Genomic DNA, 14733 nt, shown 5'->3' on the forward strand with positions numbered 1-14733 from the left:
CCACTAGTGTATGTATTGTACCTTTTTCTTTTTTCAAAAGGGTAAAGGGGTATGTATGTATACAAAGACTTCCCAATTGTGTTCAATCTCGCTCACACTCATAGCATGAAATGAATTAATGGTAGTTTTGTTATCTCCATCTGTTTATTTTTCTTAGAATAGAAATAGTTTTTCAATTGATTTGCGAATATATATATTCTTCCAAAACTTGGAATGGTAGTAGTTCTTCAGTTTCGGGGGCGACCCAAGGCTAAAACTACTGAATAACAACAGTAGTACACACATTATTAAAAAAGAAAGGAAGGGGGGGGGGGGGGGGACGAAAAATTTTGTGGCTGATAGTGGGACGGACAAATCCTGAATAAACTAAAAACTAAGCTGGTCCACGGTCAGCCTTATCCATTAGTAGCCAATAGTATTCATTGTTTGGTGTGGGCCAGCTTCCAGAGAAAAGTCTACCAGCCATCGAACTCTTTAATTGATTCTTAAGGTCGCAGCATCAGAATTGAATTACTTTTGTCTTCTTCGCTAGTTCTCTTTTTACTTATCTGCACGTCGTTGTATTTTTTTTCATTTTAGTTATATAAAATTAAAAAAATTTAAAAATTTTTAATAAGTGAAATATAAAAATGATATAAATTAAAAAAATTTAAAAATTTTTAATAAGTGAAATATAAAAATGATATGTAATTTTTTTAAAACAAAAAAATAATTGATTAGATTAATTTTTATTAAATTCTACCACATAAATCTACATATCAAATTAATAATATTAAAATTTTATTTTATTATTTAATACAATCAGTAAAAATTGTATCGGTTTAATTGGATGAGTACTAAATTTTTATTTTATTGTAAAAAATCATATGTTATTTATGAAGTAGTTAACAATTTATTATATCATTTAAATAAATAAATAAATAATTTTATTTTATAAATTAATTAAAAATTTAAAAAATTTTAGAATTTGTAATACTTTTGAATTGAATATTCAACGCCCTTTCACACTCTAGTCTAATTGGATATTCAACCACCAAACCGCGTTTTCCTGACACCAAGGGGACCTGTTCGTCACATCACTTTCAACTCTTTGTTTGCGTTTGCCTTTGCTTTTGCTTTGGCCTTGGCCCCCCCCCCCCCCCCCCCCCCCCCCCCCCCCTTCGGTCTTCCTTCTGCCTTCCACTTTCGGACTTTTGGTTTCAATTTAAAAATCAAAGCCCTTACGATATTAGCAGTAGTAGTAATAATAATAATAATAATAACAGCAACGATCTCGAAGCTAAGCAAAGCTAGCAATCACTCTTTTTAGGTTTTTCGCTAATTGCTAATTTAATAATTTAATTAAACAAAAAATGGCCGAGAACGGCGAAGAGAAGCTGCTTGCGGTGGCGCGCCACATAGCGAGAACGCTGGGCCACAATGACGATACAATGGCCGACGATATTCTCCAAATTTTCTCAAACTTCGACGGGCGTTTTTCTCGCGAGAAAATGACCGACGACGACCCTCGACCCTGCGCCCCGCTCGAACACTGCCTCAAGTCTCTCCACCGTCAGATCTCCCAATACGTGGCCTCCGACAATCCGATCTGGGCCGACTCCGCTGACTCTTCCGCCTTCCTCGACTCCGTCGACGAGTTAATCTCAACCATCAAAGACTGGAGTCCCATGGCTGGAGATAAGTCCATCAACGCCTGTTTAGCACGCGCCGACGACTTGCTTCAGCAGTCCATGTTCCGACTCGAAGAAGAGTTCAGATCCCTGATGGAACGCGGCGGCGACTCCTTTGAACTCTGTGACTCTACCACTGCTAACTTGTCCTTTGACGACGACGACGACGGAGATGAAGATGACTCCGACAATTCCGACTCCAACCAGATCCCCGTGGCCCAGCCGGTCAACGATTACGACATCATAATCGACGCCCTTCCTTCCGTTACCGTTAACGATTTGAACGAAATGGCGAAACGAATGGTGAGTGCTGGATTTGGAAAAGAATGCTCCCACGTGTACAGTAGCTGTCGAAGAGAGTTCCTGGAAGAAAGCATGTCTAGACTCGGCTTACAAAAGCTAAGCATTGAGGAAGTTCAGAAAATGCCTTGGCAAGAAGTTGAAGAACAGATTGACCGTTGGGTTAAGGCAACCAATGTTGCTTTGAGAATCTTGTTCCCCAGTGAGAGACGCTTGTGTGATCGGGTTTTCTTTGGGTTTTCATCTGCCGCCGACTTGTCTTTTATGGAAGTCTGTCGCGGCTCCACCATTCAGTTACTCAATTTTGCTGATGCAATCGCCATTGGGAGCCGCTCACCTGAGAGATTGTTCAAGGTTCTTGACGTTTTTGAGACGTTGAGAGATTTGATGCCTGAATTCGAGGCTGTGTTTTCTGATCAGTATTGTTTGTTGCTTAGAAATGAAGCCGTGACCATATGGAAAAGGCTGGGAGAGGCCATAAGAGGGATATTTATGGAGTTAGAGAATCTGATAAGGCGGGATCCTGCTAAAGCTGCTGTTCCTGGAGGTGGCCTTCATCCCATTACTCGTTATGTGATGAATTATTTGCGTGCTGCCTGCCGGTCTACGCAGACACTTGAGCAAGTTTTTGAGAAGGATTCATCTTCTTCATTATCTGTTCAAATGGCTTGGATTATGGAGTTATTGGAGAGTAATTTGGAAGTTAAGTCTAAGATTTATAGGGACCCTGCTTTGTGCTCTGTTTTTATGATGAATAATGGGAGGTACATTGTTCAAAAAGTGAATGATAATGAATTGGGTTCGCTTTTGGGTGATGATTGGATTAGGAAACACAATGCAAAAGTTCGGCAATATCATTCTAATTATCAGAGGAGTTCATGGAATAAGGTTTTGGGGGTTTTGAAGATTGACAATAGCCCTTCTGCTCCCAGTGGGGCTGCTGGTGCAAGGTCTTTGAAGGAGAAGCTCAAGTTGTTTTATTCATATTTTGATGAGACATGTAAAACTCAGTCTTCATGGGTTGTTTTTGATGAGCAACTCAGAGAGGAATTAAAGATAGCTATTACCAAACTTCTGCTGCCAGCTTATGGAAACTTCATTGTGAAATTCCAAAATTCTCCCGATATCTGCAAGCACCCAGAAAGACTTATTAAGTACACTGTCGAGGATGTTGAGGCTCAGATTGATGAGCTGTTTCAGGGAACTGGTGCTTCGGCTGGTGGCAAGAAGTGAAAGGTAAGATCCTCCATGTATGTAGACTGTAGCTAGTGTAAGTTGGCTAAGTATCTCCTTATTTGTATTTTTTTTTTCTCTTCCCTTGTGATGTATGATTATAGTCTAATAGTTTGAGGCCATGTAGTAGGAGTTTGTATCTGTTCAGTGCTGTTGTTATAACCTCTATTTGTACGTGAAGAGGGACATAAGACACTCTTGTAATTTATAGGACAAATAGTTTTGCATCATTTTGAAAGAGTACTATACTATAATAATTTAACCTTCCAATCTTCCATGGTGGATTGTGTTTCTTTGTTATACTTGGTTTATGGATATCGGAACTCTCTTGACCCTTGGTCACAATCATAGAATTATTAGATATTCTGCTATCATTGGTCATTCATTCTCTCCCAGAATTTTTTTGTAACCCTAGTAAAGATTTATTGTTGCATTTGATTTAGACAGAAGTACTATGGAAATACTCACACACACGGAGTAGTTTTACACACTTCAATGCAATGTGTTTTGTCATATGGTATATGGAATATATATATCTATATGTGTGTGCGTATGTGTGTGTGTGTGTGTATTGTATGTATGTATGAATGTATATTTTTCTTGTCTTCTAGTTTGGTCCTTACCCTTTATGAAGGGATCCCTTATTGTAAAATTATCAATCATTCTCAAGCGCAAGCGTCCTCATTTTTTAAAATACAGATTTGGGATTCTACAACATTGTAGAAAGTTGTTGAAAAATCAGTTTACAATATTGTAAAACTCCGAAACTGCATTTTAAAAAATGTGGGTATATTTGGAAGGGTTCGATTGCTCTAAAATTAATTCTTATTCAGCCTGTTTCTTATTACTTCGTAGTTGAAGATAGAACTATTAAGCTTCAATTTCTTAGGATCCTATACTAGCTGGAAGATCTGGCGATTTTATCATTTTGACCAAACGATTTAGAAGCAAAGTCTAGGGAGAGATCTTGCTTTCTACGGACTTGGCTGCAATCTGGTAGGCTGCTTCACTTGGATGGATGCAATCCCAAAATAGAAACTGAGAATCTGATGCACATTTTGGCGTAGTTGGATTACATAAAATTGATACTTCCACAAAACCGGTCCCGCAGCACCCTCTGTTTACTACTGTAAAACCTGTTGCTGGACGTGTTAGTGTAAATTGCACTACCTTAAGACACACAAAATGTAGACATCAAGGGAGATTACAATGCTTCAGATTCATACTATGTAGACATCCATGCTTGGACACAAGAGAGACTGCATATAAGAGGTTCCTAGGACTTGATTGTAAATCTGTTTGTTATCATGTGATGCAAGTAGTGCATGAAGATATTTTATAGAAACCAAGAAACCAAGAAACGTCTCGATCTAGGTGGTTTAGCTTACCGTATTTTTGTGCATTATTGACCATTTCTATTACGGGCTCATAGACATCTGCATAATTAAGTCTGGTTCCGGGAAGTGATGCCTGTAACTGATTCAACAGCTTTATGAGCTTTTGATTGTAAGATTGAGAATCTGTGTTCTGCTCATCCAAGCACTTACGATCAAGCGGATTTTTGAATCGGGCTGTTATCTGAATTGGTAGACAGCCAATTGGTGGGAGACCAGCAACAATCATCTGGCGGCATCCCAGATCGTACAGTTGCTGTCATTTCAAAAACAGATCATTTTTAGGTGAAATCAACTAGTCAAAATTTAGAAACCAAATAAACCATTTGTTGGACATGATACCAAGCAGACAGATTTATGCCTACCTTAATATAGTCGTGGAGCTTTGTCTGCAGAAAATCTTGGTATTCACTTATATTGAACTGGGCCCTCCTGGTGGGTATATCATAGTAATTAAAAGTCATGTCATTAGTTCCTGCACTTATAATGACCACAGCCTCACTGAGTAGCTTCTTAGCGGCATCTGCACCAATTAGTCCATTAATTTTCCCAATATATTCTTTGAAGTACTCTAGTTGTTTGGATACTGGAATGACACCGCTTGCTGCAGTTGTTAGTTCATCGTATCCAGATCCAGCGGATGCAAAACAAACTCCGGTGAGGAGATCTTCATTTGAGAGATTAGGATCCAGATAGGGGGGGATGGTGTCTTTGATTCCCAGAAAACCGGCAATGAAGTCGGGCATGAGTTTTCCATTAGAAAACCTCCCTGTAGGAGCATGACCTGGTAAATCTTGACCATATGGGAGATGGTTGGCTGTAAAAAGTGTATTGACAAAGTTGTTGTTACCGGTGTCAGCTGTTGAATCACCGAAAACAAGAACGGCAGAATATTTTTTTGGTTGGGCTGCAGCAGCAGTGCTCGCGCTGAAATTGAAAATGATAGTCCATATTTCTAATACTATGACTATGAGTTGTTGTACAATAGCCATTGTTATAATCTCTAATTGTGGTTGTTATGCAGGGTTTGTTGATGCTTGTTTGGTATTTATTATGTGAAAAATTTATCTGTGTTGTCTTATTTAGGACAGCCCCAAACCTCCCCTTAATGATATTTCCTTGTATTACAAAGATTCCAACAGAGTGGCAATGATTTGAATTTGAAGGAGATACTGATAGGACTAATCTTTTACTTGCAGGGAATGTAAACAAACTTTGGTAAGTGGGAGGCAGTTTTAGTAGAAGGATATCTCTATGCGGTAAACATAAATAGAATACATGAGTGTGTGACAGAACAAGTCTTATTGTTATTGCCTGGCTCTGATCTTCACAGCTTCTAAAAATATATAAAAATATTGAACGCAATCGTGTCTAATGTCTAAGATGATGTTTCCTTATTAGTTAATGTTTGTGCCATCACTGCCGTTACTTTCTATTCATATTTATTCACTCTCCACCAATATGGTTACTTACAGATTATGACTGTTGTCATCAATTATTCTCAAACTTGCCAGTATTACTTGATTAGTACTTAATTAATGGGAATAATTAGATATATTGACCCTTAATATATATATATATATTTTTCAAATTGAGTAAGATTCGGTTTTGGTGATGAGATTAGATACAGAGAATGTGATTAGGCTCTAATAATATGGGAATGTGACTTGTATGGTAAAAATATGAGATAACAAGAAGGCGAGGTCAAGCATAATGCCTTCAACTTACATGCATGTGGATGCGTTCCCGTGGAATATAATATATATCTTGACTATTGGGTCATCAGCATTAGCATATCAATTACCGGTAGAGAATGAAATATATATGAAAGGCATTTTTTTTCTTTATTTTCTCTTGGAAAAAATGTGGTTCAATTCTCAACTTTCCAGCCATTAATTAGCCATTAGTATAATTAATCACCCACTTCACAGAAGAAACTCATTGCACATATAATAAATTTCTTTACAAAACTAATTAAAATGAGTTCTTTTTCCCCCCCCCCCCCCCCCCCCCAAAAAAAAAGAAATTAAAGTTTCAAAAGGAGTTGGTTCATCTTCGCGGGGAAGTACAACTTACGTAATAGACAAGCAAGTACCACGTATAAGCTAATACACTCATCACGGTCAAAGCAAGTCCAAGTCAAGCAGTCAATATGAGATCATAGTTGTGACTTGTGCGTGTTTCATGACGAAAATTAATTAATATTTGATGGTTCATGCGATGCAGTTGATGCAAAAGCAAGGATTTTTACAATTACATTATGGTACGTAAAGTCAAGGAACTACAGCATAATATATAGCAGCCATATTCGGACTTTAAGGTGCCGGCCGCCCCACGAGTACGTTGCTTCAAATATCGAATTGCCAAACCTGCTGTTCTTTTTCAATCACTCTCTCTCTCTACCCCCCACCCCCCACAATAAATTTTACTCTTAAGGAAAAAAATTCCTTAATTGGAAACGTAACGGTTTCGAATTCACTTTTAATTCCTACTTTCGCTGATTGTTGTGCGTCTATTTCAAAATTTCCTAACTACGGCCAAGAAATTCAAAGCTATCATGATGATTGTTACGAAACTATTAATATTCTCCGTTACTACTTCGCCCGCTCTCATACCTCAATTCTCATGCGATCGATGACCTAAAGTAATTGAAAATTAATAAATAAATAAATAAAATTGTCTTGGGCGATCGATCTACCGAGCTAGCTGTCGATCAAAACAATTAATTTGGTAGCCCAGCTAGCGATGGTGGGCAGAAATGCGCTGTTGTTGGGGTTTTTGCATGTAATTCTAGTGATCATTCAATATGCTGAGAGCTCATATCCATATCCTGATGGTACCGGTAACCGTGATCTAAGTATCAAAGCTTCACATTTTCTCCGCAGCAATGGCGTGCCCCCTATCAATGCCCTTGTAAGTTTTGACAATTAACTTAATTAATTAGTGTTTCAATACCCTTTCCATGCGTATGTGTGTATAACGAGGCAGAGGCAGCAGGCGGCGTTGACGGGAAGACGCTCTCGCATCCATCACGTTACTGATTATGGAGCTGATCCCACAGGAAGATCGGACAGCACGGACGCACTTGAACAAGCTATCGTTGATGCTTTTACATCTCCTGTTGACGGTCACCTGAATGAGGGCGTTCCTAACCTCGGAGGCTCCGAGGTTCACCTTGACGGAGGCACCTACATGATCAGCCGTCCGTTACGCCTATCGGATATTAGCGGCGGTAACTTCATGGTACGTTCGAACACCCGGCTCCCACACACAAGCACATATAGATTATATATTCCTAACTAATTTAATTAATTTGTATGTGTATGTATATATGTATACATAGATACACGGTGGGTCCCTCCGAGCATCGGATGATTTTTCGGGCAACGGACATCTCATAGAGTTAAGATCGTCATCATCATCGCCATTGTACGAATACATTACTTTGAAGGAGCTTATGTTGGACTCCAATTTTAGGGGTGGCGGCATTGCCATTATAAATTCAATAAGAACCACAGTGGACAATTGTTACATTTCGCATTTCACTACCACTGGCATTTCCATCCAAGATGGCCACGAAACGTACATAAGAAATTCCTTCATCGGCCAGCACATCAACATCGGCGGGGATGATCGGGAAAAGGATTTCTCCGGCATCGGAATAAACATCACGGGAAACGACAACGCGGTCACTGATGTTGTTATATTTTCAGCATCAATTGGAGTAATGGTACAGGGGCAGGCCAATATGCTGACGGGAATACACTGTTATAATAAGGCTACTGCCTTGGGAGGTACCGGCATTTACATCCGGGCACCAGGCTTGACCCAAACCCGAGTTGTGAATTGTTACTTGGATTTCACCGGAATTGTCGCCGAGGACCCCGTGCAATTACACGTCACCGGCTCATTTTTCTTGGGCAATGCCTTCATTTTGTTGAAGTCTGTCAAGGGTGTCGCCAGTGGCGTCAATATTGTTGACAACATGTTTGCGGGTGACTACACGGGGGTCCCCATCGTCAAGTTGGACCAATCCAATGCCCCTTTTAAGACCGTCGATCAAGTGGTGATTGACCGAAATAACGTGCGGGGGATGGTGGTCAAGTCAACGGTTGCGAGAGGGTCCCTTTGGAAGAATGGCACTACTTGGACCCTTGATTTTTCTAAGGTCTTGTTGTTCCCTAATCTCATTCCACACGTACACTACGCTTTGCATGCGGGTTCTGCTTCCTCCTTTCCCAGGCATATATTAAGAAGTGTGTCCCGGAATCGCGTGACTGTCCAAACCGACGTCGTAGTGTCGGCAACCGTGCATGTATCCGTCGACCAAACCACGGTTGGAGGACACATATGAGGGGAATTTTATCTTTTTTTTTTTTTATTTTGGTTTCTTTCATTTGCTTCCTTCTTTTTTATTATTTATTCAGAAAAAATAAATTACTTGTTTAATTTGATGAATCATTATATACATACGATGTAATAATTATTGTGAGAAGTATACTTAATATGTATACTTAAAAATTATTAAAATATTTATTTTGTTTCCAATTTGAATAAGGATAATTTTGGGTTTAAGTAGTAATTTAAAGGATATTTATAGAATTGTATTAAATGATAAAATTGATTCTCAAAATCAGAATTTAAAGTTACTCATTCATGCTTTTCAAAATCAATCTGTAGGAGGCATGGGGCTGATTTTGGCATAAGTGATTTTGATTTTTTTTTTTTCACCAAATACTAAAATTAACTTTTAGATTTTAAAAATTACTTTTAGGCCTCCTAAAAGCAATCAATCCCAAAGGAGCCCATAGTATATAATTGAATATCGTAAAATATGTTCAAAATATATTAATAATTGAAAAGTATGTACGTACGTGATCATAGTCATATAAAAACATGTCCGAAGTCCGAACTTGTCGATGCTTTTTGGAGGATTTTTTTAGTTATATCCTAAATTGTCATATGATTAAAAAAAAGAAAAAAAGGAAAAGTAGTTTGGTCAATTTTTGTGCCAGTTTTCTTAGGCTAAAACTAACATTCATGGTTGGTCTCGTACTCTTGTCACTTGAAACGTGACCATACGGAGAATAGAGAAAGACGAATCCAACAAAATCGGATAAATTACTTACATATATATATATATATAGTTGTACCCTATTCTGCCAATCACTTTTGTCGAGTTAAGAGAACCTAATATGACTACAATTTAGATGCTACTCTCTGATCTTAACTATGAATATTTTGCATACGTACCCAACTCTTCAAAGTATTCTAACACGATATGAATTTAGAAGGATCTCCTTATTCTTAAGGCAAAGCATTCTTTAAAGACACTTGAAACAGAAACCGAAAGCTCTCTCTTTCGCAAGTTAGTTGTTATTTTAAAAGTATCAGAGGGTTTACGCTGGTAACAACACGATAACAAAACCGGTGCCCTTATTACTTCAACGCCATCATTGAATCCTGACCTTTTTATTGCCTAATCGCTTCAACGCAAGAAATTTTACACACACACACACATATATGGGTCATCAATGTTCACAATTCAATACAATTGGACATTTGGGCAGTTATTTTAAAACTTTTAAACTTCATCCACTTGTAAATTTATTGGACTAACGCTAAGCCACGTGAAATTATGAATTCGTGTTTTAGTGAATAAACTTGCTCAAGTTATTGATAAAACTTGCACTCGACTCAATCTGATAAAATAAAATATTGTTTACTTTTGGTGATTTAATAATTAATCGTATTTGAATTGAACGCATGTATAACAAGATAATTAAAAGAACACAACAAGTTCATTTTCTAAGGAAGTAGTCTAGTAGCTAGCAAATTGTAATGAATACGGTTGAGGAAATTAAGGCAAAGTTTTGAAGCACATATAGGGTTAGATAGGATAGAATCAACGAGGAAAGAGGCGAACGGGGAGGCCATGAGCGGGCATAGGGAGTGGATCCACAATGATTTTCTCGTGAGGTAAAATTTGGAGCCAGCTGAATCTCCGGACAATATTATGGATGAAGACAAGTATCTCGAGGCGAGCATACTCTTTGCCAGGGCACATTCTTGGCCCTCCTCCGAATGGGACGTAAGTGTATGGTGCGGGTCCCCTCCCTTGGAATCTTGTCGGATCAAATTTCTCTGGTTCCACGAAACATTCCGGGTTCCTATGTGTTGAATTCACACTCCAGTACAACTGCGTACATGCAAAATTACATATATATATATTTGTTATGTTACGTACAAGCTGATTACATGCATACGAATAAATTAAGTAACTGACCTTCCACCCTTTGGGGATTGTGAAACCAGAAAACACGAAATCATTAAGAGCTTCTCTGAAAGAACCCTGAAGTGGAGGAGCAAGTCTCATCACTTCACATGCTACGTTCCATGAATATTTCATTTTCTGAATGTCTTCCCAATTCAATAACTTCTCTCCTTCCCCTTTCCTCTTCGCTATCTCCATTTGCTCTGTTTCATTTTCATTCATATTTTTATTTATTAGTTAATAATTCATTCATTTCACATTATTAATTAAAAAATTTACCAAGACATATTTATATATATATATAGAGAGAGAGAGAGAGAGAGAGAGCTCATATACTGGACTTTATTAAAATCTAAAAAAAACTGTTCAGCCATATGTTCATGAGTTCATTTTTGTTTACTCATATTCATTCTTTCTAATTGGAACTTCTAGTGTGAAGAACCAACACACACGACACACCTACCACACACAAAAGGTTCTTAATTATTTCCGTCTTGGAAATAATTAATGAGAGCTATATATATCACAAATATATTATGAGAGGAAAACTTGCCGATAAAAAATATCAATTTTCGGTTTCCTCAAAATGAATGAAGAAAGGGACGTTATCAATTAATTAATTAATTAAACAAGTCCTAGAAAAGAAACTGATCAAAGGAAATTTGCAAGTATTTTGAAATTAAAAATATGATGATTACGTGTTGTACGTGCCCAAATTAAAGATCACCTGTTCGACGTAAAAGGAAGAGATTCGAAGAAACAATAACCATAAAATAAGAGTAGTGATATAAACTACGTACTCATTCCTTCATTCATAATTTTTTTTTTTTTTATAAAAAAAAGGCAAATTAAACTACCTGGTGCGCCATGAACTTAAATGCCAATATTAACTAATTTTTTTGTTTAAAATTAAAATCGATTTTGCCGGTCGAGATTGTTGCACTATTTTCATTTATTTATTTAAAAATGGAAAGATAAAGATGATCAAGAAAGAGATAAAAAGTTACCATTTAAGACTTGATTGTAGATGTGAGGAAGCTCGGCGAGGTACTTGACAATGAAAGTAATGGCAGCACTGGCAGTGTCATGGCCACCGATCAACAAACCAAGTATCTTATCGGCTACGTCAAGCTCGCTCATGTGCTGTCCATTTTCATCGGTTGCTAGCAGCATATGTGACAATATATCTTGATGATGATGATGAGCAGGTGTAGTTGATGATGCAGCGGCGGCAGCAAGTTCCGTCTTTCTTTGTTTGATGATAGCTATCAACTCTTTTCTGATGAATTTTGAGGCCTTGATGGCTCGGTTGAATGGTGTCCCAGGCAAATCTATTGGAACAGATATGATTCCGGAAGCTAAAGCATCGAAAGGAACAGCCAACTTGGCAACATGCTGCGAATCCTCTATGCTTAAAAACACTTTACAAGCGACCGAAAAGGTGAATCTCTTGGCTAGGGCAAAGACTGCTACTTGTTGTTTGCCTTCCCAGCCAGACTCAAAGTGTTTTTGTGCGATGGAATCCATCATGCCAACGTATCTCATCAAGGCCTCCGGCTTGAGGAAGTTCGGAAGCAACTTTCTCATCTTCTTGGCTTCTTCTTTTGAAGATGTTTGCGTTGATGATGGGAAAATCTTGTTTACTGAGTCTGGCCACCATGCTTGGACAAGCTTGTTTTCACTGGAGAACAAGAACTTGTTGGCTGCCGCGCCACAAACAACAACAGTGGGTTCACCTAGGATTGACGTCTTGAACACTTGAGAAGAGTATTTGGCCATTCTATCGTATATGAACTTTTCGGGGAAACCTTTCCTGCCACTGTTTAGAAATTCGAGGCTCTCCCCTATGTAGGGCAAACCCATCTTTCCCGGAGGGAGATTGTTATTGCTATTATTGGATTTGTATAGTTTATTGTTTCTGTTGAAGATTGTGGCTAAAGAGACACAAATAATAATGAAGAAGGTGATCAAGAGGAGTGGGCTGAGGCTACAAAGGAAGAAGACTTCCATGTTTTCTTTTTTCGTTTGGTTGATCGTTTGCTTAGAAATATTAGACGAGGAGATCTTGTATATATAGAGAAGAGGGGATCGGGCACTTTTCAATTTAATTTTTCTTGATTTATTTGTGAACTTGCCTAGTAACACCTTGTATGAATCCTCTATAGGGTAAAAATCAAGGTAAGTGCTTCTCATAAAGATAAAGCAATACGAAAGGGTTCTTTTTGACCTCTAAAAGCACTGGAATATTCAAGTCAAAGTCAGTTGCAATGTGTATCGTGCATTGTTTTCTTTTAGAAAGCGTTCGTTTGTAGTATGGGCGCATGTTTTGTCGCCGGTTCACCGCTAATCCCTTACTTTAATCAATGAAGTAATGGACAAGTTAAAAAGATTAAAAACACACACTTTAAGAAAACTATAAAATGAATATGATAAAGACCGGTGATGATAAGCATCAAGGGTAAAGTTATAAATAAAACATATAAGCAATATAATGACCAACACCAAATTGAAGGCACGCACAATCTAACAGAAACTATGGTAGTATTTTTACATTTTAAATTATAGTGGGAATTTTGAGAAGTGAAAATTTTGAGATTGAAAGTGTAGAGGGCGAGTATGAGTAAATTATTTATTTATATTGGAATGAGAGTATCAAATCGGAATCATAATCTAATTTATGCATTTACTTTATCTTGGATTGACATTAAATGGTTTCAAATTATAATTTTACCTTAATATCAAATATTGTAGTTTTTAATTACAAAATTAATAAAAAAAGATATTTGGAAAATAAATATTTATTTTATTATACTTGTAAATTAATAATAATTATTAATATTCTTAATTATGTAAATCACAATTTTTACAAATTTTAATTATGTAAATTAAAAATTATTGATAAGAGCAATACAATTGAACCATTATTATTAATAATATAGTAAAAAATTAACATTTCCCTAGAATAAACTATTTATTATTATTAATTATTAATAAATAAATATAGTACTGTTATTTTTAAATAAATATAATAATAATAATTTTTTAAATAAAAATAGTTTATAGTAATATCATTGATCCTTATGAATATAATAAAATTTATATTAAAATAAGTTTAATATTATTATTTTATTTAATATAATAATATTATTTAAATAAATATGATATTTTTTATTTTATTTTATTAAATATAATTAAGGGTAAAAGAGGAAGAGGTGGGAGTTGATTCTCACTCTCACTTCCCCCCATAGGAGTTGGACTCTACACTAGAGTTGAAGGAATCCACAACCCTTACTTCGATTTCAGTACGTAAACATAGCATATATATCCAAAATAAAATGTAAATAAAAAATTTTGATAACTTCCTAGAAAGAAAAGAACTATTTCTTTTTCATTTTCTTCAGCAGCATAATCTTGTGCAAACACAACATTGTTGTGCATTCCAAAGAAGAGGGAAAAAAATTAAAAGATAAATAATAAATCAATATTCTTCTCTTTTAACCCTTGAAATTATTTTATGTAATTATTTAGGTATAGAACGTACAAAATATAAGAGGGTTATCTGATGATTGTTCTATAAATATTGGCACAAAATAAAATTTAACACTTAATATCATCTTATAACTATTAGTGTGAGCGAATTTGGGTTTGGATCAATATGATCAGATTTTAGATTAATCGGGTTAGGAAAAAAGTTACTTGGACTTTTAATTCAATCATATTCAATCCAAATGTAATCTAAAATGAATAAAAAATTTTGTTCGAGTTCAATCGAATTGAGTTCAAATTATAAACGAATTGAATCAATTGTTGATAAAATCCGAAATTAGAATGGATTTGGATCATGTTCGGATTTGGGATAATT

The 14733-nt window shown here is 36.5% G+C and overlaps 4 protein-coding genes across 5 annotated transcripts; 2 read left to right on the forward strand and 2 right to left on the reverse strand.

Annotated features, from left to right (window-relative positions):
• The first annotated feature begins 1170 nt into the window (after positions 1 to 1170).
• On the forward strand, positions 1171 to 6076 carry LOC102617903 (exocyst complex component EXO70B1-like). Its single transcript, XM_006488536.4, has 2 exons — positions 1171 to 3206; positions 5797 to 6076. The coding sequence occupies exon 1, from the start codon at positions 1353 to 1355 to the stop codon at positions 3201 to 3203; it is 1851 nt and encodes a 616-aa protein (XP_006488599.2). The 5' UTR covers positions 1171 to 1352; the 3' UTR covers positions 3204 to 3206; positions 5797 to 6076.
• On the reverse strand, positions 4897 to 5789 carry LOC102618183 (GDSL esterase/lipase At1g06990-like). Its single transcript, XM_052432823.1, has one exon. It carries the CDS (start codon positions 5587 to 5589, stop codon positions 4897 to 4899), a length of 693 nt encoding a protein of 230 aa, XP_052288783.1. The 5' UTR covers positions 5590 to 5789.
• An 876-nt stretch (positions 6077 to 6952) lies between the features above and the next one.
• LOC102618465 (polygalacturonase QRT3-like) lies at positions 6953 to 9134 on the forward strand. 2 transcript variants are annotated; one of them, XM_025101742.2, is made up of 3 exons: positions 6953 to 7510; positions 7592 to 7840; positions 7941 to 9134. In XM_025101742.2, exons 1-3 carry the CDS (start codon positions 7343 to 7345, stop codon positions 8949 to 8951), a joined length of 1428 nt encoding a protein of 475 aa, XP_024957510.2. In that variant the 5' UTR covers positions 6953 to 7342; the 3' UTR covers positions 8952 to 9134. The 2 variants fall into 2 exon arrangements, with proteins under 2 accessions (XP_024957510.2, XP_006488601.2); XM_006488538.3 differs by having other exon boundaries at positions 6959 to 7510; positions 7595 to 7840.
• Positions 9135 to 10349: 1215 nt separating this feature from the next.
• Positions 10350 to 12974, reverse strand: LOC102625960 (beta-amyrin 28-monooxygenase-like). The gene is made up of 3 exons (XM_015533327.3): positions 11879 to 12974; positions 10884 to 11074; positions 10350 to 10796 (listed from the first exon to the last, which is right to left on the reverse strand). The coding sequence occupies exons 1-3, from the start codon at positions 12879 to 12881 to the stop codon at positions 10503 to 10505; spliced, it is 1488 nt and encodes a 495-aa protein (XP_015388813.2). The 5' UTR covers positions 12882 to 12974; the 3' UTR covers positions 10350 to 10502.
• Between the last annotated feature and the right edge of the window lie 1759 nt (positions 12975 to 14733).

This window comes from Citrus sinensis, chromosome 8 (assembly GCF_022201045.2).
Source record: "Citrus sinensis cultivar Valencia sweet orange chromosome 8, DVS_A1.0, whole genome shotgun sequence".
NCBI lineage: Eukaryota > Viridiplantae > Streptophyta > Magnoliopsida > Sapindales > Rutaceae > Citrus > Citrus sinensis.